Raw genomic sequence first — 27,575 nt, forward strand, 5'->3', positions numbered from 1 at the left:
GTACGTTATTTTTGCAGTGCGACAAGCGACACTACAGGACATGTATTCTAGAAAGCCCGGGCAGACGTTGTCCTGCTCCACACCGATACATAGGCAGGGTACATGCATCGTAGATATTATAGGTCTTCACACCAAAGCTTGGTACTCGGTAACTCGGTGTTCGGTAATTTTTTTAAATGTATTTTGTTTGTGTAAAATAGTGCAATACCGAATTACCGAATACCGAACTCAGTGTGAAGAGCCATATTGTTTCTTAGGTTTCATTTGATATCGAAATTTACAAAATATTGTTATTATTGTGCACTATTTTTAAGAACGTTGCGAGAAGTATAGAAAAAATTTCGATGAAAAACAAATATTTGTTCACGGGTTCTCCTATCTTTTAAGTTGGAACCAACAATACACACCCACAAAATTTCATTGAAATCGGTTAAGCGGTATCGGAGATTAGCGTAAACACGGTGACACGGGATTTTTATATATTAAGATAAGCACGATGCGAGGCATAAACAAAATTTCGACGAAAAAAAAAAAAATTTTTCTCGGGTTCAAAACTATCTTATCTTTTAAGTTGGAACCAAAAATACACTCCCACAAAATTGAAATCGGTTAAGCGGTTTCGGGGATTAGCGTAAACGAACACAGGGACACAGGATTTTTATATATTAATATACATTGCACTTGGGCACATGTCCGCTATACAAAATTTCGATTTGAATAGTTCACACTATGTAATTCCACATCATTGCATACTCCGGCCACAAAGTACTACGACCAAGCTTCGGGTCGTATTCGACGCCTCAGCACGCACTAATTCCGATCGTACCTTAAATGATATCCTTATGGTTGGAGCGAAAATTCAACCAGAATTAATCAATACATTATTATTATTTCGCTTGCATCCTTACATATTAACCGCCGACGTATCAAAAATGTAAAGGCAATTTTTAGTGGACGAACATGATCAACGCTTTCAACTCATTTTGTGGAGGAACGAAACCAATGAACTATTACAGCTGTTCCAACTCAAACCCGTAACTTACGGTTTGGCTTCAGCACCATTCCTCGCTATTCGCAGTATGTTTCATATTGCTGCCGTCAATAAAGATGCCTATCCACTAGCAGCGTCTGCTATTCGTGAAAGCTTTTATGTCGACGATTTGTTAACTGGTGCAGAAGGCATTGACAATTTGCAAAAACTAAAAGATGAACTTGTAGAAGTTCTTCTCTCTCATGGTCTCCCGCTTACTAAATGGCACTCGAATTCTGCGGCGTTATCTTATGCATATTGTACTAAAGTCCAAATTAAAACAAACGAGGAAAACATTACCAAAACTTTAGATGTGTCATGGAAACCGTCAGCTGGCACTTTATGTTATCGGTATGAATTGTCAGATATGCATTCAGTCACCAAGCGATCCGTTTTATCAATCAATTCCAAGATATTTGACAGCTTCGGTCTATTAAGCCCTGTGATCATACGTGGCAAAATATTAATTAATTAATTAAGAAATTTGGATTCACCGCTTATATTGGGATGAAACTCTACCACCAGAGTTACATAATATTTGGTTGCAGATCAAATCCGATTTGAACTTTATTAATACAATATACTACGTATACACAACATCCAATGCTGACTGTGAATTTCATGGTTTCGCAGACACTTCTACACGCGCGTATGGGTGCGTAAATGCACGTTCTATCGTAAATGGCGCCTAAAAGACCACCTTCTTCTTCTTCTTTTTTGGCGCTGTAACCACCTAAACGATTTTGGCCGAGTTCAGCAAAGCACGCCAGTCGTTTCTCCTCTGTGCCAACTGACGCCAATTGGAAACGCCAAGTGAAGCCAAGTCCTTCTCCACCTGATCTTTCCATCGCAGTGGGGGCCTCCCTCTTCCTCTGCTACCACCAGCGGGTTCCGAGTTGAATACTTTCAGAGCTGGAGCGTCGGTGTCCATTCGAACGACATGACCAAGCCAGCGGAGCCGCTGTATTTTAATTCGCTGCACTATGTCCATGTCGTTGTAAAGCTCATACAGCTCATCGTTCCATCGTCTGCGGTACTCGCCGTCGCCAACGCGTAAAGGCCCGTAAATCTTCCGCAAAATCTTTCTCTCAAACACTCCAAGAGCCGCCTCATCGGATGTTGTCATTGTCCATGCTTCTGCGCCATATACCAGCACGGGCATGATGAGTGACTTATAGAGCGTGGTTTTCGTACGTCGAGAGAGGACTTTACTCCTGAATTGCCTACTCAGTCCAAAGTAGCACTTGTTGGCAAGAGTGATTCTACGTTGGATTTCAATGCTGACATTATTATCGGTGTTAATGCTGGTTCCCAAGTAAACGAAATTCTCTACTTTCTCGAAATTGTAACTGACAACCTTGCTTATTACAAAATCAAAAGTAGCGCCCATTAAAGCCCAATCGCTTCCACGCTTGGAGCTCTGTACAAATTATCAAAGTTTAGCACTAAAATATTCTTTTGGACTGGCTCAGAGATAGTGCTACAGTGGCTTAACATTCATGCGTTCACATTAAATTGCTTTGTTGCAAACAGGGTCTCTGAAATTCAGCAAACTTCGACGGGCATTATCTGGAAACATGTACCAAGCAAGGAAAACCCCGCTGACATCGTTTCACGTGGCTCCAGCGCTGAAGATCTTGTAGGTATGATTTGGTTTACAAGGCCAGAATTTCTATTAAAAAATTGTTCTGAATGGCCTGTAAACAAGAAGGAAACAAACATTAGAAACATAGATTTTGAGCGCCGAAAAGCAATCAATCTCAAGTGTAGCAAGAGCAGCACCGAAGGAAATATCATCGATTCTATCATAAATCGCTGTTCATCATACTACCGATTACTTCGCATAGCCGCATAGCCGCATACATCTTTCGCATTTTCAACAAAGTTGCCGTCAACAATCAACTTACGCCAGCAATGAACTTGAGCAGACCTTCTGGAAAATCGTCGCAGATATTCAAAACATCGAATTCGGTGAAGAAATTGAAAATCTCCGAAAACGACAGCAGGTGAAAACGTACATACAGAAGCTGACTCCCTTTCTACATGAACGGAACGACAGTTTCAGTACTCAGAGCCGGTGGTCGATTGTCGAAAGCACCTATTCCTTTCAATGCAAAATTTCCTGCGCTTCTTCCGAAAGATCATCGATTCACAACATGATTCATAGATTACCTACCGCTGTCCCAAAGGTTTTAATAAGTTTGTTGCGCGAACGAGTATGGGTTATAAACGCCCGTGAAATCTTAAGGAAAATTGTACAAAGTTGCGTCCACTGTTTTTGTTGCAAGCCTAAATTAATGGGGCAAATTATGGGGCATCTTCCGGCCAATCGCTTGCAAATGCACCGCGCATTTCTAGTTAGGCGCGTTGACTTTTGCGGCCCTTTCGCTACGGCCCATCGTATTAGCGGCAGGGCTCCATACAAAACGTATATAGCGATATTCGTATGCTTCGCGTCTAAAGCTATACAGGCAGAGTTAGTATCTGACTTATCGACTAATAATTGTATGCTTTGTCTTAAACGTTTTATAGGCAGACGGGGCGTACCTCAACTCATTTACTGCGATAACGCCACAAATTTTGCCGGTGCCCAGGCAAAATTGAAGGATCTTCATCAGAACTTTTTCAATAAAGCGGCAACTGATGACCTTACTAGCTACAGCACGAAGACTGGTTTCGAGTTCTGCTTCATTCCGCCTCGCACCCCGCAATCGATGAAATCAATTTTGCTCAAAAACCTGTCAAGCGCACACCTTACATTTGAAGATTTGCAGACCGTCGTGATTGAAGTTGAGGCCATCTTAAACTTTCGTCCGCTAACACCACTTTCAAGTGACCCTAATGATGTAGAAGCGTAAACTCCAGCTCATTTATTGATTGGAACCTCATTATTATCGATGCCAGACAAATACATCGACGTCAACACTGCATCTACTTTAACGCAGTGGCAGCGGGTGACACATTTGAAGCAGCGTTTTTGGGAACTTTGGGCTCGCGACTATATTCTCAGCCTACAACAACGCTCCAAGTGGTTAAAGCCGGAAGCCAACATCGAAAATGGACAAATGGTCATCATCCATGAAGTGAAGTTCCCCACAGCATTTTTCACTTGGCAGAATTATCGACATCGCTCGCGGTTCAGACGGCAAAGTGAGGGTTGTGGACATCAAAACTACAAAGGGCATCGTACGGAGATCAGTCCATAAAATTGCGCCATTACCGATTTCAGATTGAAATGCAAGCATTTCAATGGGGGGAGCATGTTTGGTCAGATGCATAACACTGTGCAAAATCAGATGACCGTGACCGTGAATTAGGCCATTGGCCTTTATTTGAGCACCGATGTGCATATGCACATACTATATATTTATGTACATATATCCTTATGTATATTTAGTGCAGCATATTCACCGAGTTACATACCTAGATATATGTCACCGTTTTTCTATGATTTAAAACAACATATGTATGTACATGTAGGGACACGAATTTCGATACGACACGATACCATATCGATACTTTTGGCACTCGATACCGATATTTTCTACTCGATAGTTTTAAAACGATATTTTTTGGAATCGAATACCAGAATCCTAGTATCGAATCGAATGTCATAAACTCACATTCCAACACTAAGAGGAAAAAATTTTAGAATAAAAAAATGTGCTAAATTGAAAAAAATACACATATGAAAGACCATCAACCCAACTCGTTTTAAATTTGAGTATATCCGTTACAAAATATGTGGTTGTGAAGTGCACAGATGCTTTTTCGTAATTAAGAGGAAAAAAATAATAATTTTATGTTCCGTCTGATGGTAATTGAACCCGGACCCTCTTGGCCGCAACCAATTGTATCAAGCGTCTTTGCACACTCAAAAAGCATCCGAGACGTGCAAAACGCCATCCGTGTAGTGAAAAATACTTAATTTTAATACGGGCGTATTTGAATTGAATATTTCCATTAGGGGAATTCGCTCTTATGTGTATTCATTGTATGTTGTGTAATCGTAACTGCATGAGCACGTGATTTGTTGTTGCTAGCGGTACATCAAATACACATGCAACAACAACCACATGCTCGTCCAGTTACACAGAAGCGCGAATACCACTATTATATGTACGTAGTGTATGTATAATGGAAAAATCCATTTTGTTAAGACTTTTCACTTGATTTAAATACGAATATTTTTAAACGGTAATCAAATAATAAATTTTTATTCTTACAACACGTTTTTTTTCTCAGTGAAGGATAATGTTTTTAACAGCTCAACCTGAATTACCGGCGAGAGTTATTCTAGACACGCACGCAAGTCTTTCTCATTTGATAAACCCAAATCAATTTGCGTCCGTGATTTCTCAGAGTTGCATTTCTGTCAAATTTACAGAAGTTTGCTGAGAAAAATTTGAATTCATAGTCGCGCCAAAATGCCAATTGAGCATAAGCGTCAAATAGAAATGTCACGCAAGACAAATCTTGGAATTTGAGTTAGCTTTTTACGCACGCATATAAGGTTGGCCTGTAACAATTCTTCCCGATATAAATTGGGCTTTAAAGTGCAGAAATTTGTACTATGTGCACTTGCATGTGGTGCGATTTGAACCCGCGGCCTCGGTGTTTAAGTCAACACCTCAATCTCTACGTGTTTTAATAATAATAAAGTCCGGCGCTTACACAATATGTTAGTGTTTGGCCGAACTTCTCCTCCGATTTGTCGCGTGGGCCTTAATGTTGTAGCACAAAGGAGGTGCCTACAGTTTTATGTCGACTCTGAACGGCGATTGCACCACTGCACCCCAGCGGCCTATATGCGAGACCTATATTCAGATAAATCTTTTGGTTTTTGGTATCGATATTTGGAATATCGAGTCTTTTTATTCCGATATTAATGGGTACCCGATATTTTTAAAGCGATACTTTAAATGAGTACCATATCGATACTTTCGGTTCGATATCGTGTCCCTATGTACATGCATTTGGTCCTACGGTTCCGCAGTTAGGTTTGCCTTTGTTATTAAACATAGATATTTACATAGGTATATACATACGCTTACATATTTTCTTATCCATAAGCATACATATTTCCTTACACATGCCCTCATAGGCATATATGCACAAACTTACATAGCTAGTTAGAAGAATAGTGTAAAGCAATAGACAAAAGGAAGGTACGAAAACCGGTGTTAGTTAAGTATCGGGAGCATGTTTTTTAGTGAGTCGAAGCTTAAGTAGCTGAATAAACGTTCACTAATATTGTAAAATCATCACCGCATCGACTTTTTCTTTGGCTGGAACACCCATCATTATGAATTTTCCTACGATAGACAATAAACGCTTGCAAGCGTATCGTACGAAATCAGTTCTCGTATTATCGTTTTCATACGCCCGACAGATGTATTGTTGTGAATGGCTGTGGTTTTTGTTCACTTTTTATCGTGAACCAGCAGAAATCAGCTACGCTAATTATCGGATTTCATACAACATCGCTTCGTAATAGGGAATAACAGAATGCAAGCGTCTATCGTGGATCGTACAAATTTATAATAAGGGGTAAGTTAACAGTCCAGCGAATCAACACTTCCCTTTGTATTTAAACGTCGCACACTGGGGCCGCCCCATATAAGCGGGTGCTAAAATTTCTGAAATCATTTTCTTTCCATTAGACTCGCTTGAACTACTTTCTAAGAGTAAATTTTTGACGTTTTAACCAAGGAATGAAACCGAAACCCAAACCGAAACCGTAACCGTTTAAACCCGTTTCGTTTTTCAAAACCGAAACCGAAACCGTAACCGTTATCTTGACCTGAAAAGGAACGATACCGAAACCATTTCAATCACAGGTTTCAATCNGAAAAACTGGTGAAGACACCGATTGGAATGGGTGGAAAGTGAGTTTTCAAGTAGTTTTCAGCGAAAACTGGTTTCCGTTTAACAGATTTTATATGGACGAAAACACAAGTTTTAGGTCGAAAACCAGTTTTAGCAACGAAATCATGTTTCCGATGTCGGTCAGAACATGGTATAAGTGACAAAAACAAGAACAACGTGAATCAGCTGTTTCTCGACTTGTGGGCACGAAATGTGGGTTTTTGCGTTTCCGTACTTCTGAACTTTGTTCCATTTTTGAAAGAAAATGTTTCTCTTATTCTCTAATTACCAAATCCGGTCCGGATTGTTAGGGAAAGAACCTAGTGTTGATATTATCAGTGAACTGTAATTTTCGATTTTCTTTCCTCAACGTTTAAGACATTGTGATTTAAATAATATCAACAAAATTTCTGTGAAAAACCGAAACCGGAACGAAACCGAAACCAAAACCGAAATAAATTTTGAAGAACGAAACCAAAACCGAAACACTTGGCAAAACCGAGACCCAAACCGGAACGTTATTTTGAATCGGTTTCATTCCTTGGTTTTAACCCATTATTGATCATGCATTAACCCATTGGTGACCTAGTTTTTTGTAATATCTTATGTTAAGTTAATTTGATTTTATTATTGTGCAAAATATGAATAATTTACCCATTTACGACTTGGACTTAACGCATTGATGACCATATTTTAACTATTAGTGGGCAATTTTTTTATAGAGTATTTTCCCAGCTAAATTTATCAAAAATGGGTAAGTTTAGGTTACAATATAATCAGGAAGAACGAGTCCTTTCGATGTGAGGATAGCTTTATCAATCAATTCGCAATACTTAGAACAAAGTTAAAAGCGATAAAATGTAATACAGTAACAAAGTGTGTATTTTTTGTAATCACTAGGAAAGAGCATGAAACAGGTGAAGTCATTTATAAAGAGATCTGTAGTGTGTAGTATGCAGTGTGACTTTTAAAGAACAAACAAGTCGAAGCAAACTAACCCAAATCATTTCACAATTCAACTCGCACAAATAAATATCAAATATCATTATCAAAAGACCTTGATGGCATTCTTTGTCACTTCAGTTCATTACCACTTAAACCATTTCACTTTCAATGCCAAGACCACCCCATGCCTAATTGCCGACAAAGCAGTCTTTGTCATCACCGCCTATTATTCTTTACATGGCGATCCTGCCAGTGTGCTTCGCACTATATAGCACCAAAAAATAATTTTAAAAATTAAAAAGAGGCTTCATTTTGAGCCTCTACTCAAAAAAAACAAAGAGAAATTTCCAAAAAGTTATAAAAATCCAAAAAATGAAATTTCAATAAAAATTCAATTAAAATCCTGAAAAGTGTGCTTCAAATTAGAGTACCTAAAACCAAAAGTCCTGACGGGACAGCCAAAGCGTCCGTCAGTTGCGATGACAGGAAGGAAGCCCGGTCCCCAGCCATTGACCATTGAGGAGTACCGGAGGCGACAGAAAAACCAAAAACCAAAGAAGGAAGAAATAATAATCCCACCAGTAGCAAGAAGGAAGAGGCGTGGAGGCTACACGCAAAAACTAAAGAGGGAAAAAGCCATCCTCCAACGTGAGCTGAACACAGAACCAGCACCACCCTGGGGAAGATCGTGCCAAATCTGGGAACGCATAGATGAAATAACGTTCCTCATCAAACAATTCCTGGACGCCAGACCAGGACGGACAACACAATAAGAGAAAAAACCCATAGATTGTATTAATGAAGTGCTCCCTATTCGCACTCATAGGGCCAGTAAGCGATAATCGCTCGGGGCAACTAATTTTTAAGAAAAACAAATTGAAATTGTAAATTAATAATAAGCAAATGAATTGAAAAAAAAAATAATAAAAAAAAAATAAAAAATAAAATTTCTTTTAAAGAAAAAAATCTTATCTTAAAATCAAAAAAAAAAAATGTAATTTAAAAATAAAATTTCACTTAAATGAAAATTTTTTCACTAACGAAAAAAAAAATATAAATTTTTAATTAAAATTGATTTAAGTTAAAATTTTTTTGAACTTAACAAAATTTTTTTTAGAATGGGCAATACCGACTCAAAATTAGAAAAGCCCAACGCTAACGTAATAAATGAAGTAGAAGTAACAGAAGAAAAAATTAATATAGAAACAATAGAAATATGTATAGTCATAATTACGATTGTAAGCGTTATAAACTTAGCACTACATGTATACGCTATGCACAATAAAAAATTAAAAAAGAAATATCTAAGTATGGCAAACCAACTAGATAAGGTATAAATAAGAAAGAAAACTCCTCTTAATATTAATAAAAAAAAAAATTAAAAATTTTAAAGAATAAGAACCAGAAACTAGATTCACTTGATAATTTTATGTCCATGGATAAATGGGAAACAATAATAAAATCCATAGAAACTAATGCAGTAATAATAAAAAAATCTTATAAATGCATTACACAAAACCGTAGCATAGGGCAAGACACAATCAGAAAACATTTAGGCATTATAATAAGTTCAATAGAAGATGTTAGAAAGACAGTAGCAATAAATAAAAACAGATTTACACAAACACATAAGAACCAAGCATTAAAAATATTTTGGGAACTCAGGGATTTATTAGTTAAAGCCCTTAACCGTCATAATATTCAGCAAGAAGTTCCACACACTATTGAAGAACCAATACAAATTGATATCAATATCCTTATAACACCTAATATACAACAACTTATGATAGAAGATAATATTACTGAAGAGGAAGGACTGGAAGAAATCAACATGGCACAGACAAATATAGAATTTATAAATACTGCCACCAGGTTGATTCCTGAATTCGATGGAAAGCCAGAAAATCTAAGATCATTCTTAGATGCACTTTCTTTAGTAGACACACTAAAAGGCAACCACGAATCAGTAGCCGTTAGTTTAATAAAAACTAAACTAAAAGGCAATAGCAGAAACCTCTTAGACAGTGAGACGACAATTCAGTCTATCATAGCAAAACTAACAGCATGTGTAAAAGGCGAAACCATTGAAGTAATATCGGCAAAAATTTTTAACATTAGACAAAGTGGTAAATCCGCTAATACTTACTGCAATGAGATAGAAACACTGACCAAATCCTTAGAAAGCGCATACATCGCTGACGGCATACCCTGTAGTCAAGCCACCAAATACTCAACCCAAGTAGCAGTAAAAGCAATGACCAAAAATTGCACCATAGATAGAGTAAAACTCATCATGGAGGCAGGTCAATTCAACTCCATGAACGAAGCAATAGGAAAGTTTGTCGGAAGTTGCACCGAAGCAACTGGACAACACAACACTATCCTACACTTCGGAAGATCAAATAAACCCTACCATGGAAACAGAGGAAATGGTAGAGAAAGCTACAGAGGTGGTAACAGAGGAAACTACAGAGGAGGAAATCGACAAAACAACAGAAGATACAATAACAATAATGGTAATAGAGATAACAACTCCAACTATCGTGGAAACCGTAACCGAAACAATTATAACCGACAAGAAAATGGTCGAACTAATAATGTTAGAATAGCTAACAATAACCAAGAACATTCGGAAAACTCTCACAGTCCCCTAAGATCAAGTCAATAGAAAGAAAAGTGTATAATCTTAATCTTAACTTGAGCATTTTTATAAAAGTCCAATTAAATGACACTAACAATACAATAATATTATTAATAGACACAGGAGCAGATATTTCACTAATAAAAACTGCACACTTTAAACAAGATCAAATAAACACACAAATCATTACATCATTAAGTGGAATAGGACAAGGTAAAATAAAATCAATAGGAACTACACACTTCGATCTGAAGTACAAAAATTTCTTAGTTCCGCACACCTTTCACGTCGTGCACGATGATTTCCCAATACCTTGTGATGGAATCATCGGTATGGATTTTATCAGAAAATACAATTGTATTCTAGATTTCAACGAAGATTTTGATTACTTTGTACTACGTCCACCTAACTTTCACCAACACATAGAAATACCAATAGCAAATACATGCAATGAATACTTAACCTTGCCAGCAAGATCAGAAGTAATACGCCAAATAAAAATTAAAAGTACAAGTCAAGATATACTTGTACCAAAACAGGAAATTCATCCAGGTGTATTTATAGCTAGCACTCTTGTAAGAGCAAATAAAGCATTCATTCGCATTCTAAATACAAATTTTCACACAGCAAAATTTGAGGAATCAAAAATCATAACCGAACAAATTAATGATTATGAAATTGTCACAAATAACCAAGTTAATAATAACAGTAGAAAAACAGAAATCTTAACCATATTAAATAAACAATTTCCAAGTCAATTTAAAAATACCTTAACAAACCTTTGTTCAAAATTCACTGATATTTTTGGTTTAGAAACTGAACCGATAACAACTAATAATTTCTATAGCCAAAAATTGCAAGCTAAAGATAATACACCCGTATATATTAAGAACTATAGAGTACCGCATACTCACAAAGATGAGATTGACAATCAAGTGAAAAAATTGATAGACGATGGAATAGTCGAACCATCACACTCCGAGTACAACAGTCCAATCTTACTAGTACCAAAGAAGCCACTACCAGGCTCTAAAGAAAAAAGATGGAGACTAGTAATAGATTACAGACAACTGAATAAAAAACTCGTCGCAGACAAGTTTCCACTGCCAAGAATAGACGACATCCTAGATCAACTTGGCAGAGCAAAATATTTCTCTTGCTTAGATTTAATGTCTGGATTCCACCAAATAGAACTGGAAGATAAATCTAGAAATCTTACGTCATTTTCAACGTACAATGGATCATATAGATTCACTAGACTTCCATATGGACTAAAAATAGCACCTAACTCATTCCAAAGAATGATGACATTTGCTTTCAGTGGTTTAAAACCAGATCAAGCTTTCTTATATATGGACGATTTAGTCGTATTAGGATGCTCTGAGAAGCACATGCTTTCAAATTTAACTAATGTCTTTGAATTATGTAGAAAACACAATCTCAAACTACACCCCGAAAAATGTTCATTTTTTAAAACGGAAGTAACATATCTAGGACATAAGTGTACTGATAAAGGGATACTACCAGACGATAGTAAATATTCAGTAATCAAGAATTATCCACAACCTACTGACGCAGATGGCGCACGAAGATTCGTAGCCTTTTGCAATTACTATCGAAGGTTTATCAAAAACTTTTCGCACCATTCTAGACACATTACGAGACTAACAAAAAAAAATGTACAGTTCGAATGGACTGAAGATTGTGAAAAAGCATTTAATTATTTGAAGAAAGCATTAATAAGCCCAACATTACTGCAATACCCTGACTTCGGGAAAGAGTTTTGTATAACTACAGACGCAAGCAAGTATGCTTGTGGGGCAGTTTTAACTCAAGAGCACGAAGGAAAACACCTACCAGTTGCATATGCATCCAAATCCTTCACAAAAGGAGAAAGCAATAAATCCACCATTGAACAAGAATTAACAGCAATTCACTGGGCTATTACACACTTTAGGCCATACATATACGGTAAACAATTTCTTGTCCGTACGGATCACAGACCACTAACATACTTATTTTCAATGAGAAATCCTAGTTCTAAATTGACTAGAATGAGACTTGATCTAGAGGAATATGAATTCACAGTTGAATATCTTAGGGGCAAAGATAATTATATCGCGGATGCTTTATCGCGAATAACAATAGACAATCTAAAAGAAATGACTGAGTCAGTAGCTAAAGTACTCAGAATAACAACACGTTCAATGACACATAAAAAAGACACAGCATGCACAGGTAGTAAATTAAATAAGCATCATCAAATATATAATAAGCCCAATATATACGTTCCTTTAAATAACACTGACGTCAGGAAATATTGTAAATTAAAGATTACCCCTGAAAGATGTTACATCAAAAGAGGTAAATCGATAATTGCGTATATATATATCAATGATTTATTTACTAATGAGAAATTTGACTTAGGTTAATTTTTCTCAAGGCTCGATGAAGTGGCCGGTAAATACAAAATTGATAGACTACAATTGGCACCAAACGAGAAGATTTTCGAATTTATCTCGATTATTGATTTTAAAAATAAGGGCAATGAAATATTAAATCAAGTAAAAGTAGCGCTACTGAACAAGGTGATCCAAATTGATGACAATGCTAAAATTAAAAATATCTTAAAAAGATATCATGATGACCCAATTGAAGGAGGTCACTGCGGAATTTATAGAACCACCGAAAAAATAAAAAAATACTACTATTGGAAAAACATGACTAAAGATATTAAAAAATACGTAAAGTCATGCCATAAGTGTCAAACTACAAAAACATTAAAACACCTGAAAAATCCAATGACTATTACAAAGACACCGGTACAAGCTTTCGATACGGTATTCGTTGACACCATCGGTCCATTTCCAAAATCGATTAACGGAAATGAATATGCAATCACTATAATATGTGACTTGACAAAGTACCTAGTAACAATACCTATACAAGACAAATACGCAAAAACAATCGCAAAAGCTATATTTGAACATTTTATTCTCGTTTATGGTCCAATGAAGACGTTCATTTCGGACATGGGAACAGNATACTAATAAAAGGAAAAACAAGAAAACAAAAAGAAACTGATAAAAGTCAAAAACAATATTGTAAAAGAATGTCCATAAAACTACAGTCATATGAACATTCTTATTAAAAAGGGAGGTGTAGTGTGTAGTATACAGTGTGACTTTTAAAGAACAAACAAGTCGAAGCAAACTAACCCAAATCATTTCACAATTCTACTCGCACAAATAAATATCAAATATCATTATCAAAAGACCTTGATGGCATTCTTTGTCACTTCAGTTCATTACCACTTAAACCATTTCACTTTCAATGCCAAGACCACCCCATGCCTAATTGCCGACAAAGCAGTCTTTGTCATCAACGGCATGGCCACCGTTAAAAATATTATTCTTTACAGATCAGTTAGATAGTAAAAGATAGGATACACAAATTTACGTTTCAATGTAAAACATAAAGGGATAAATGCATGGTCAAAACAAAGATGAAAGTAAAAATAATTTCAGCTCTCTGAAAACATTTTTTTAGAAAAATTTGTCAAAAAATCGAAATTATTTTTAGTTTCGTCTTTGATTCGACTATGAATATGCCCCATTATGTTTTAAATTTAAAAAGACTTACAAATTAAGCCTACAAAATATCGAAAAGCAAGTAATGTATCTAATTAAAAACATTAATTAATTAAAAAATCAGCTATATTTTTATAAAAAAAAAATAATTAAAATAAAATAAAAAAAGTAATGTTTAAGCAAAAATCAAAACCGACTTCAATTCTCATATAAAAATTTAAGATTATCGTTAATTTCTTCATGATCCAATTATCGGATCTAAAGGATTAGTATGGGACCACTCTTGAGGCACCACCTTTCCGATGAAAAAGAATTATCGAAATCGGTTAACGTGGCCCAAAGTTATGCGGTAGCATATATTAAAAACAACAAAAAACAAAATTCCGACGAACTGATAACCTCCGCCTTTTTTGAAGTCAGTTAATAAAATAAATAGTCAAAACTTTTCAATGTGCGGGTCTCGTATAGTTATGATACGCATTATTAAAAGGATTTTGAGTATGAAGTTTTGTAACCCATTTAATTGTAGAATATTAGTATTTCCATACGAAGTATGTTGGACGATTTTTTTATATGGAATTTTATATGGATTATATTGATTTTTTATATGGAAGAAAACTTGCCAAAAATCAAGGGTATGTCCTAGCTACTTCAAACTTGCACTCAAAATCTTTTTTAAATATCTTATCAAAAACATCGATATTTTTACGAAGTTTGAAACTCAGATTTATTCGATTTTTGTTAAGAAATGAAGTATATTTTTATAAAAAAAATAATTAAAATTAAATAATAATAAAACAAAGTCAAAAGTTGTCAATATGTTGGTGCTTTATAGTTATGATAAGCACTATATAATGAAAACTGTGACACTTATTCCTCATAGTCGGAATATAAATCCCATCCACGCCCCGTTAAAATAATATTATTCGCTTCAAGTTCTACTAAGTAACTACATTGCTTCAGCAAGGAAAGCTCTCCGGTTGGTGACCACTGGCAATAAGTGCGAGCAAGTAAACAGAGGGTCTAATGAAACCAGCAATCTATTAAAAACGTCTCCTAAATTGTCAGCGCGATCCGTGTTCCTACTATAGATCTCTCTAAAGTTTTTATTAGTCCTTATTCGAACTAAATCCGCTTCTCACTAAAGATTTTAAAGTCCTTGTTAGAAATAAATCCGCTTTTTATTCATTGAGCAACCTCAAAATAATAAACAGTTTAAGTTCGAAATGAAACAGAATCAAACTTAACCAGAAGTATATGTTTTTGTGTTTAATTAAAACCAAAGTGAAATTTTTAAATCCAATTTATTTAAAAATGCGCAAAGTTCTTATGGTTTTAAAACTCGGATTCTTAGTAAGGAAGGAACATACTTTATTGCAGTACTGTCAAATTTAAAAGCGCTTTGCGCATTTAAAAAAAAAAGTGATTTTGAAAATTACACTTGCAAAAACAGAGATTAGTTTAGTTTTTTTTTAATCATAATATTTTTAAAATCCATAATTTCTAACAAAATACGCCAGAAGAATAAATAAACTGCATTTTAACTAATGGAAGAAACAAGATAACGAAATCTAATACCGCTTTCTTACAGTAATAATTTGAATTTCTCAGTTTTGAAAAAAAAAAAGTTATTTGTTCAAATTTGTCAAGTTTGGACATGCATATCCCCCAGCCGAAAAACGATACAAAGGTGAAAACTTACCCCCAAATGTAGAATTTAATAGGGAATAAACCTGCGTGGAGGAGAAGCTCGGCCAAACACTAACATATGTGTTAGCGCCAATCTATTATTATTATTTTTTATTAAACCTGCGTTTTTATTTTCCAAAAAAAAACATTTTTTAAAAATTGATTTTTGAGGACGTTTGGCCCCAGTGTGCGTCGCCAATTCAAAATTATTGTACCGTTCGCAATAACAAGAAATAAGTCTCAAGGTCAGACCCTAGCCTGAGGACTGCTTTACGCATGGCCAGCTATGTATACGTATTGAGTAGAGTATGATCTTGCCAAAATACCAAAGTAAAAGTTAACTACCAAAAGCAAAGCATGTGGTTTTAGAATAAAGAAATATTCTGATTTTTTAGTCCACGGAACATCCCGATTTTCGGGGATTATTACTAGTAATTTGTAATACCAATACACGCAGGTTTTAATTGGAATAAATCATTGTTTACTCATTTTGTATTTTGAAACCCAATATTTATTTTGTCAGTCATAATTGCTGTCTAGCTATCATTTTGGTTGCTAGATATATGTTATCAAATAAAACACCTCTTTGAGGTAACATTTTCGAGTGACGAAACCTGAACCAGATAAACAAAATTTATGATATCAATTTCGTGACGAAAATTATACGCATTTTTGTAACTGCCTTGGAAACTGACGCAAAATAGTATTATTCATACTAATCGTTGCTAAAGCGCTGATTTTTTGTGTTGTGTTTCTAAGAGTAGACACAACTTCGCAACGTTCCGAATAAATAATACTATTTTGCGTCAGTTTCCAAAGCAGTTAAACTAATGCGTATAATTTTCGTCACGAAATTGATATCATAAATTTTGTTTCTAGTTCAGCTTTCGTCACTCGAAAATTTTACCTCAAAGAGGTGTTTTATTTGATATCAATTGTTTTGGGATAGCAAATCTAAAATCAACGAAAATCCAAACAAAAATATAAATGTTTAATTTTTCCCAAATAAATGGCTAAAAACGCTATCTAAATCTAAATGATTTATTCAAATATTTAACCCTGAATACAATTCCATTGAAACATATACGTTTTTTTAAGATGCGTTTTTGCTCGGTGGCAATCTAAACATAATTAGTAGCGGCACATAAAGTGAAATAAATGCATTCATACATAAGTACATATGAATGTACGAATGTAGGTAATAATGTAAGCGTCTTCCCAGGTTAGTAAAGTGCGGGTATAGTTGCATACTGTGTACATCAAATATCCCGCCCACGATATCATTGCATTCACACTGAATGTGTACATACATGTATACTTACGTATGTACAGAGTGGCGCCGAATGAGCTATATGGTTTAAATGGTTTATAAGTTTTTTATTTATGCGATTATTATATATATATTTTTTTAAATACAGTATATTATTGGGGAATTTTTTACAATTAGCTTTGAAAAATGATATCCTGTAAATGATGTCCATTTTCTGCTTCGCACATACGTGCTCTTTTTAGCATATTTTCCATAAGTTTTCGCAGAATTTCGGGTGTAATGGCCATGATTTCATTTCGAATGTTGGTTTGGAGTTGGATAATGGTTCTTGGTTTGTAAACGTCACTCTTTCTTTCAAATATCCGCAAAGAAAACTGTCAGGAGCTGTTAAATCTGGTGAACGTGAAGGCCAGTTAAAAACGCTTGTGCGTGAAATAATGCGTTCGCCGAATATGTCCCTTAACAAAGCCATTGAGGCACGTGCAGTATGTGCTGTGGCTCCATCTTGTTGAAACCACAAGTTTGGATGTTTTTCCACAGCTGGCCTAATAAAATTTTCCAACATCGTCCGATATGCAGCACCGTTGACACAGATTGAGACACCACTTTCATTTTCAAAAAAATATGGGCCAATTATCCTTTCGGAGGATACACCGTACCAAACAGTACACTTAAGTGGGTGTAATTCTCGCTGATGCACTGCTCTTGGATTTTCCATAGCCCAAATCCTGCAGTTTTTCTTGTTGACATACCCATTTAATAGGAAATGGGCTTCATAGCTCATTCCCAAATTGTGAATAAAGTCTGGATTTTCCTCCGCTTTTTCACGGAAACGAATGGCATATTCAAGCCGTTGCTCGTAGTCTGTCGTCTTCAACTCTTGCGCAAGTTCAACTTTATATGGGAACAAGTCTAATGTCATCAAAATTCTCTGTAGCGACCGCCGTGATAGTCCAAGTTGTGTCGAACGCCTCCTTGTTGATGTTGATGGACTACGCTGCACGCTCTCCCATACACGTTCACGATAGGTGTTCTTCCGGCACCAGGAAGAGTTCTTACAGACCCATGTTGACGAAAATGTCCAATCAAATGGTTTATTGCTGACGTTGTGGGTGCAATGCGCACATTAAAATGACGATGATATGCACGCTGTGTCAACACAATAGACCGTTGGTTTAAAAAATAAAATTCAGTTATTTGAGCACGTTGTTCGATCGTGTAATGATTCAAAATTAATTCCCCAAGTCTTCTTCTCAAATTTCTGAAAAAAAAAGAAATGAAAAAATAATAATTAAAAAAGTTATAAAGAATTCAAACCATATAGCTCATTCGGCGCCACCCAGTGCAAGACAACAAAGAAACCTGCAAAAATAAAAAGATTTCTTATTTATTTAATTATGTATCGCGTACAGGGAAGTCAACTCGCGGGAAATTCCCCCGATTTGAAGGGAACTTCAGTTTAGGTGGCATCGGGGAACGGACAGTTTTTTGCGGGAAATTGGATATGTTACGTTTATAATTAAAGTAACCAAAATAGACGAATATGTTAACTTTTAACCATTTTTCGCTATTTGGAGTGACATTTTTTCAATTTGAATCGTAATACCTCCACAATAAGAGTTTTCCCCAGACATAAGCTATATACCAAATGCAAGCTAAGGTTTTGGGCTAGACTTGAGGAAACTTAAAATAAAATCGACTGACCAGTTTTTGAGAAAATTCTCGAAATCTATATTTTCAGCAGCCCGATTTTTAGGTTTTAGGCGATAACGTTATGACATATTTATCACAGCGCACGGCAGTGCGCGCGAGGCAAGGTTTGCAGCGTATCGCAAACTAAAAAAATATTTTATTAGCGTTAAGACGCTCTTTATTGAGTAAATGAAATTACATTTCTGAATCTAAAAATTTCTTACAAGCTATTTTATTAACTATTTAAGCTAAGTCAGCAAAATTGGTTTGTTTATTGTTCAATTGAAATTATTGGCAATCTAAAAGTGTCGTTGCACTTATTATTACTTCTTTATTGGCAATCTAAAAGTGTCGTTGCACTTATTATTACTTCTTTATTGACAAATTCTTTATTATTGTGCAATACGATGGTACAATGCACGGAAGTATTTTGTTAGGTATAGCGTTACGCTGACCAGTCAACCTCAATTCGGTTTTCTGTTGGAGTGGAATGGCCAGGTGACGTAACTCCCCCTTCCCTTGATTGAAAACACTCCTGGGTTTTTGTATTTATATTTAATTCAATTGCTTTATGTTTGTTTGTAAAATGGACAAAAATTACGAACAAAGCTAAAGCAATTGCTGCAATGAATGAAATTATTAGCCAAATGTTGATTTGATATTTTTTCTTGTGGTAGGTAAGTTCTTCAATTTTTTGAGCGTTTTCAATTTGGTAATGATTAATTCATCAAAAGTAGGTTCGAGTTGTGTATGATTAATATTCGATTCAAGGTAACGTATTACATATTTCTGTGTAAATGATTTATTTAAATTTTTATAAGTTTCGTTTCTAATTTTAAGTTCACAATTATCGAATGAAATGAGATGAGTTCCTATTAAATATAAGGTTCTTTCGTTACATGTACTATTTATTTCGATTCCTTTTGTATTTTTTATAATTATTAAGCCTTTTTCAATTTCCATAATTTCTTCTTTACTATTTTTAATTTTCTTACAATTTTTCTTGATTACACATNCTTTACTATCTTTAATTTTCTTACAATTTTTCTTGATTACTCATGAATTAGAAACTTTCAGATTCTTTTGATATAAATTTTTTGAATAAACATATCTAGTATTATTGATTTCTACAATATGTTCGCTTTTAAATTGTAGTTCCTCTAAATTTATATTTGCACATGGTGTTATAAATACATGTTTTGCTGTAGTTACATTAGTCGGAATTTTAAGTGAAAATATAATGTTACCTGCGGAGGTGGCTGCTCCTAATTCAATGTTCTCTAACTTAAATATATCGATATTATATCTATTTATCTCTTCCGGGGTTAGAATGTTGCTGGACATTAAGTTTAGTCTAGCAGATGCTAAATTATTCTGAATGTGCTCTATGCTATTACTGAGTGTCCTAATCCTTAGCAGTATGTCTAGATATAGGAGTTGCCTATGGATTTCTCGATTTTCTTGTTGAATTGAATTAAATTTAAGGGCTATTTGTCTTCTATCTGATTCTATAGCTTTTTGGATGCTTTGGAATGTTTTGTTGAAATTATCGTTAATTTTTATATTCTTATTTAAGGTATCTATGGAAATATGGTTGTTCGTATCCATAACTTTGAGATGCTGCTCTATATTCTGTCTATCATCGTCGTCCATAGTTCCATACAACCATTTCATTGTTGTACCTAATATGTTAATTAATCCTCTTTTTTGTTTATGTGGTAATAGTGTGTAAAGTTTACTCCGTAATGTTGTGAATTCCTGAGTCAGAATTTGTTCTTTCTCGGTCAATTTAGAGTCTCTAGCTAAATTTTCTAGTGCGTCAATTATATTTTCTATTTCCTGCGGTCTGATTATGTGAAGGATGATGTCAAAATCTGTGATCACTTGTACGTTTTCAAGTTTTATTTCGGCGAGTCCGTCTTCGTTTTTGATGTCTTCAGTTATCATTGTTGCCGTTGCTCCCATTATCAGCATTACGAAAATTAGAGGCATTGATATCGATAGCACCTGAAAATTTTCCTGGTCTTTTAATGTTACTTGTATGGGTGTTTTGAAGTGGTAACTTTCTGTATCTGGGTTCGTGCTTATGTCTAACAGCTCTATAATTTCTCACGTGTCCACTGCTTCTATTTTCAGTATAACTCTCTCTTTTCGTATTCATTTTGTTAATGATTTTCTCTTTAGTCCCTTTTATCCTATCGTAGATTATTTTTTTATCAATTTTTCCTGAGGCTACGTCTGAAGGTGTTGCTTTCAGAGTTGAATGGATATTATTGTTATAGGTCTGAATACATTTGTACATCTTCTCTCTTGTTGATAAAGTTCGGGATTCTAGTTCTATGATTCTAAATTTTTCTCCTATCGTATTGTGAAACCTTTCGATGTCCGAGTTCCCTGTATGACTATTGGGTTTGGTAAAATGAACTTCGACACCTTCTTCTCTTAAAAAGTCCTTTACGTTTACGGAATTAAATTCATTATCAGTTATAAATAGTCTAGGCTTCCCTCTCATAGCGAAGTACATTCGTAAAGTTTCGACGAATGTGATGCTATTTTTGTCTTCTAAAAAGAGTGCTACTGCGAACTTAGAAAATTTATCAATGAAGGTCATGAAGTTGTGTTTTTTAATTGTGTAAGTATCTAGGTGTACTACTTCGTTAGTATCCTTGGGTGTTTCTGTTAAATGGAATTTCGGTTTTATTGGCTTCCTATCGTATTTAGTTTGGCAGCATATATCGCAATTGTTTATGAATTTGTGAATAAGCTGTTTTAGATTTTTATAGTATATGAGCCTTTTTAATCCTTCGTAGTTTTCATTGATGCCTGAATGGCCACTTTCTGTGAAGTGATAGTTTTTAATATATCTGAAGGCTTCATCTTCATCCCGCATGTCTTTGGCATGATGTGAGCATTTGAAGAATTTTATTCTTCCATTAAATAATTCTATCAATTTTTGTTGTACGGTATTATATTCACTATCAGGGAGTTCGGAAAAAATTCCTACCTTTCCTGATTTCAGGTATCTTCGGAAAATGTCAGACATAAAACCGCTATTTATATCATCTAGGCTGATAAATATTTTCCTTTTCCTGTCGATTATTTCTATCTCTTGATTCTTATGCTCGGTTAAAATTATCTGGGTATGGAAACGGTTGACCACTGTATCCAGAACGGGAAAGTGATCATTGATTTCCTCTTCTTGGGAATGTATTGTTGCACAAGTGCTTATGTTGTCTATGTTATCCTCTACCTGTTCATTTGATTTTGCTAAGTAGATTTCACCTGTATCATTATTTATTCTACTTAGGAAATCGGCTAGGGTATTTTCTTTACCTTTAATGTAGCCGATATTGATATCGTATTCGCCTAGTTTAAGTATCCACCTTTGCAACCTTGGATTGATATCCTTCCCTTTGTATTTTGTAAGTCAAAATTCCTACCATAAATATAGGGCCTAAAATAGTTAACTGCCCATACTATAGCAAGAAGTTCTTTTTCTGTGGTTGAGTACTTTTTTTCATGCTCATTCAAGGTTCTACTTGCGTAGCATATTGGATGTCCTGCTTGCATCAGTGCACCCCCTATGGCATAATCACTCGCATCTGTGACGATTTCAAATTTCTTTTTGAAGTCCGGGTACTTCAGCACCGGTGGAGAGGTTAGTAACCTTTTTAATTTATAAAAGGCATCCATGTATTGTGTATCATGGACGTTTACTTTCACATCCTTCTTTAGATACTTCGTCATAGCTTGAGCTATTTTAGCGTAATTTTTTATGAATTTACGGTAGTATCCAGTTGCTCCTAGAAAGGATTTTATCTGTTTTGCTGTTTGCGGCAGCTTGAGTTTTTGAATTGCCTCCACTTTGGTGGGGTTTGGCTTGACTCCTTCTGTGGTCAAGATGTGTCCTAAATATTCTGTGCTTGTAGCGAAGAAGTTACATTTATCGATTTGAATTCTAAGGTTGTGCTGTCTTAATCGATTGAAGATTTTTCTTATATTCTCCATGTGTTCTTCAGCGGTTGTGCTAAATATAAGGATATCGTCTAAGTAAACGACGCAAATTTTATTAATGTAGTCTCTTAAGACTGAATTCATTAGCCGTTGGAAAGTGGCTGGGGCATTTTTCAATCCGAAGGGCATACGAACAAACTCGTAGTGTCCTAGTGGTGTGGAAAATGCGGTTTTCGCCCTGTCTTCTTCTTTAATAAGAATCTGGTGAAAACCCTTGGCCAAGTCCAATTTTGTAAAATATTGGGCTCTTCCCAATTTCTCTAGTATATTTTCAATATTTGGTATGGGAAATTTGTCGCTGACCGTAATGTCGTTCAAAGCTCTATAGTCTATAACGATGCGCCATTTCTTTTTGCCGGATTTGTCCACTTTTTTTGGGACGATCCATAGTGGAGAGTTATAAGGTGAACAACTTTCCCTAATGATACCATGTTCTAACATCTCTTTCATTTGATTGTTTATTTCTTCTTCGTGGATTTGAGGGTAGCGATAAATTTTAGAATATACGGGCCTATCAGTTGTTGTGATGATTTCGTGTTTTACCTCATGTGTATGCGAAAGTCTTTGTCCTTCCTGAAAAAATAAGTCACCATTGTCGTCTACAATTGTCTGTAATAATCCTCTAACTTCATCATTCATATCTTCACGTAATAGTTTTTGCATAAAAGTGTTATCTATCTGTGTGGTCTCGAGTGTGTGTATATCCTCGTAACTATGTGGACAAGTACCTACAAATTTAATCCTTACATTGTGGATTTCGATGTATTCGTCTTTAAGGTTAATGATTGCGTCCATTGGTCTAAGTATATTTTGTCCTAGTATCCCGTCGAATTTTTTGTCCTTTAGGTTTGTCAATTTCCAACTCATAAAGTTATTTTCGTTAAATTCTGTTGGTAAGGGTGTGATAATTTCTGTATTCACTCCTACATTTCCGTCTAACGTTCTAAAAATCAGAGGTTTTGTGAGCTTTTGTCGTTTATAGTTTGGAAGTTTGTCTTCCCCAAGGAGAGATGTGTTCGATCCTGTGTCGATTAGGCATACTATCTCATCCTTGCCTATGTTTAATCTAACTAGCGGTAAGTTATGGTGTTGGCCGGAGACCGAAAATTTTCACCCTCTTCGTGAGTGGCTTCTATGTTATCTACTTCCATGGGTTCAGTTTTATGTACACCTGAATTTCTACTTGTGGTATTACTTTGGAATCGCCTACTCTGTTGAGAATTTCGGTTGAACTGTCCAGAATTAGCCTTCGCCTGTTTGAATTGCCCTGAAGGGTTGGAGCTACTTGCTGGTCCCTGATTACTGGTATTCTGCATATATCCTGGCTGAGAAGTATTTTGTGTTGAATCGTATTGTCTATTATTCGAAGCGAATCTATTTGACCTATTATTTCTGTGGTCGTATTTCCTAATCATACCTGTCTCTTCTAGCAAGTAAAATGCATCTCTAAGGGAATTTTTATTCCTACTGTAAACTATACTTGCTAAGTTAGGATCTATTCCATTCAAAAACGTTTTCAGGATTATTGATTCATTTACACTTGGTGAAAACTCGACAGGCTTATTATTGTCCTGGTCGTATTTAGTGTTAAGTTTATCTAGTATATTTCTTAAATTATGATAATAATCACTTACATTATTATTCTTGGTACTTATGGCTTGATGGTATAAATTATGATAGGTTTCCTTGATACCAAAGTTCCTTATTAGTTCCTCTCTTATCGTGGTCCACGATGGCGATTGTCCCAATGTTCGTATTGCATTTAACGCCGCTCCCTGGATTTTTGTTCTGATATACCGTTGGAATATGAATTCCTGTAAGGGTCGATTCTCGTTGAACAGTGGAAGGATTAATTCGACTTCCCTTATAAATGCTGAGAGATCGTACGATTTATCGCCTCTGAACTCTTTTATGCGAGACGCTTCTTTAATGAGCTCTGTTACCGCTATTGTCAAAGGTTGATTGTTTTCGGTCATATCGATTTTTTATTTTTTTTTTGGTCTGATATTATATCCTTGAATTTGTAATATTTGGAGATCTTCTTTGCTTTTTATTTCACTTGCTTCCGTTTTTTTTATTTCACTTGCTTCCTTGACGTTGGTATTTCGCTTCCTTCTTTGATGTTGATATTTCACTTGTTTCCTTGATGTTGATATTTCACTTGTTTCCTTTAGTTTTGAAGGATTTACACAATATGCGGTTTTTAAACCGTTTTCGTATTTAACTTCGTTTAATACGGAAGTTTTTAAAGTTCTATTTTTTTCACGATGGTATATGACAAATTCTTAAGAATTTAGTCCTTTTTACTTTTAACTAATTTTCAACTTAAGTTGAAACCGGTTCGATATCAATTCTTTTGAATTGATTTCCGAGATTTATTTAAGGGAATTCTTTAGAATTCACTTTTCATTGAATTTCACAGTTCTTTAGAATTGTGTGGGTGGAGTCCTTCAGGATCTTCCCGGTTACTCAGTTTGTGATTATTTTGATAATTCACTTCACTTTAAGGAATTCTTTAGAATTCACTTTTCTTTGAGTTTCACAACGGTCCTTAAGGGTGCCGTTTTAGGTTCTATCAATTCTTCGGAATTGATTTCCGTAGACTGCGCCAGACAAGGTTTGCAGCGTGTCGCAAACTAAAAAAATATTTTATTAGCGTTAAGACGCTCTTTATTGAGTAAATGAAACTACATTTCTGAATCTAAAAAGTTCTTACAAGCTATTTTATTAACTATTTAAGCTAAGTCAGCAAAATTGGTTTGTTTACTGTTCAATTGAAATTATTGGCAATCTAAAAGTGTCGTTGCACTTATTATTACTTCTTTATTGGCAATCTAAAAGTGTCGTTGCACTTATTATTACTTCTTTATTGACAAATTCTTTATTATTGTGCAATACGATGGTACAATGCACTGAAGTATTTTGTTAGGTGTAGCGTTACGCTGACCAGTCAACCTCAATTCGGTTTTCTGTTGGAGTGGAATGGCCAGGTGACGTAACTCGCGAGTGGCGAAAGCAGCCACAGTAGCATGCTGAAATGACTCGCTTATATATACACGAGATTTTGAAGTTTTTATCCAGACGTCCAATCGACATGTTTGAGATATCTTTGGATAGGTCTTGTAGAGTGTGTCGAGAAAATGTATCCAAGTTCCATAAAAGATTTTCCGAATTCTTAAAAATTAGGCAAAAGTATTGCCTAAAACGTTTTTTTGCTTTTGCTGGTTTAAGGGGGTATGAGGGTACACCCGACATATTTAGTGTTATTCTATAGGCCAATACCTTTCAAACGATACCTTACCCTGCAGTACGGGGGAGTGACTACAGGACTGCTGAATCCGTAGCTACCTAATAAACACCGTCAATCACCGACCGGCTATTTGCAGTGTATTTCATCGATTACTTTTACAAGGCAATGTCCTAGGCGGTAGTCACCATTGGCTCTCTCTGCACTACCGGGAGTTACTAAAGTAGTCACTTGCGTGATTTATGGGCGCCCTCTGTCATAGTTTTTCGCTATTCTGCTTACGACTGGTTCGACTCTGCACTACCATGTGCACTACCACGGGTTAATAGAGTAGCTACTTACCTAGGAGTCAGTGCGGTAGCGGTTCAAAAGTAGCGATTGACTCCAGCAGTACTGGAGGGTATATATTGAGTTCCGGCTACTAGTTGTAAAGATATAGAGCTAAATGTGTTTTGGTTCGTGTCTCCACTAGGAGATGCTTTGCGATGTGTGTAGCGTCTGTATGTACCTTCATTTAATTTTTTTCAAACTTTCAGAAATTAAAGTACATAAAAAACTAGGATGGTTTTGTACCAGGATGTTTCGATTCGTATGCCTTTGTGGGCGTGGGAAATTCGAAAAAGGCAGTTTTTTAAACTACCACTGAGGCCGCATTACTCATTCCATACCATTCATGTCGATATCAGTAGAAGGGCCTTAAAACAAGCTATCTAATGCGGTCTTTTGCGTTTATGAAGTATAAATATGTCATAACGTTATCGCCTATAAACTAAAAATCGGGCTGCTGAAAATATAGATTTCGAGAATTTTCTCAAAAACTGGTCAGTCGATTTTATTCTAAGTTTCCTCAAGTCTAGCCCAAAACCTTAGCTCCAAGACACATTTAGCTCTATATCTTTACAACTAGTAGCCGGAACTCAATATATAAGGTATCGTTTTAAAGGTATTGGCCTATAGAATAACACTAAATATGTCGGGTGTCCCTTCACACCCCCTTAAACCGGCATAAGCAAAAAAACGTTTTTTGATTCGCAACACTTTAGCCCAATTTTTAAGAATTCGGATAATCGTTTATGAAACTTGAATACATTTTCTGGACACACCCTACAAGACCTTTCCAACGATACCTCAAACATGTCGATTGGACGTCTGGATAAAAACTTCAAAATCTCGTGTATATATAAGCGAGTCATTTCAGCATGCTACTGTGGCAGCGTTTCTAAGATGGCTTATAAAACGTATTTTTGCCGGACTTAACCGCCAAAAAATTAAATTTTAGAAAAATAGGCCTTTTCACATCCAAGTACATACTATCAAGTATTTTAATAGAAAAACTGCATAAGTTTAATGAAATATTAAAATATGACGTGAAACAAAGGTAAACTCAAATTATTTAATAAGTTAAAGCAATTATCAAAAATATGGGTATCATATAAAATGGGTTTAAAAAAGCTTTATTTCTGAACTGTATTTAAGAGCGTTGTCATGTATTTAAAAAATCAAATTTAACTTAATTCGTCACAATATCATACGAAAGAGATTTGTTTATTTCTTAACTATATTAAGGCGGGTTGCCAGCTGTTTCAGAA

General features: G+C 35.4%; 1 protein-coding gene across 1 annotated transcript; it reads right to left on the reverse strand.

The window, feature by feature from the left end:
- Positions 1-18,222: 18,222 nt before the first annotated feature.
- Positions 18,223-24,715, reverse strand: LOC108361515 (uncharacterized). The gene is made up of 3 exons (XM_017614144.1): positions 24,374-24,715; positions 20,337-20,732; positions 18,223-18,294 (listed from the first exon to the last, which is right to left on the reverse strand). Exons 1-3 carry the CDS (start codon positions 24,713-24,715, stop codon positions 18,223-18,225), a joined length of 810 nt encoding a protein of 269 aa, XP_017469633.1.
- Between the last annotated feature and the right edge of the window lie 2,860 nt (positions 24,716-27,575).

This window comes from Rhagoletis zephyria, unplaced genomic scaffold (genome assembly GCF_001687245.7).
Source record: "Rhagoletis zephyria isolate East Lansing unplaced genomic scaffold, Rhagoletis_zephyria_1.1 Rzeph_scaffold_00781, whole genome shotgun sequence".
Lineage (NCBI taxonomy): Eukaryota > Metazoa > Arthropoda > Insecta > Diptera > Tephritidae > Rhagoletis > Rhagoletis zephyria.

Coding starts and splice junctions, on each gene's coding strand:
- LOC108361515 (XM_017614144.1), bottom strand. CDS start 24,715: ATGACCGAAAACAATCAACCTTTGACAATAGCGGTAACAGAGCTCATT. Junction 20,733..24,373: donor TAAGTACCAAGAATAATAAT/GTAAGTGATTAT, acceptor GAAAATTTTCAG/GTGCTATCGATATCAATGCC. Junction 18,295..20,336: donor ATATAGAGCAGCATCTCAAA/GTTATGGATACG, acceptor TTTTTTTTTCAG/AAATTTGAGAAGAAGACTTG.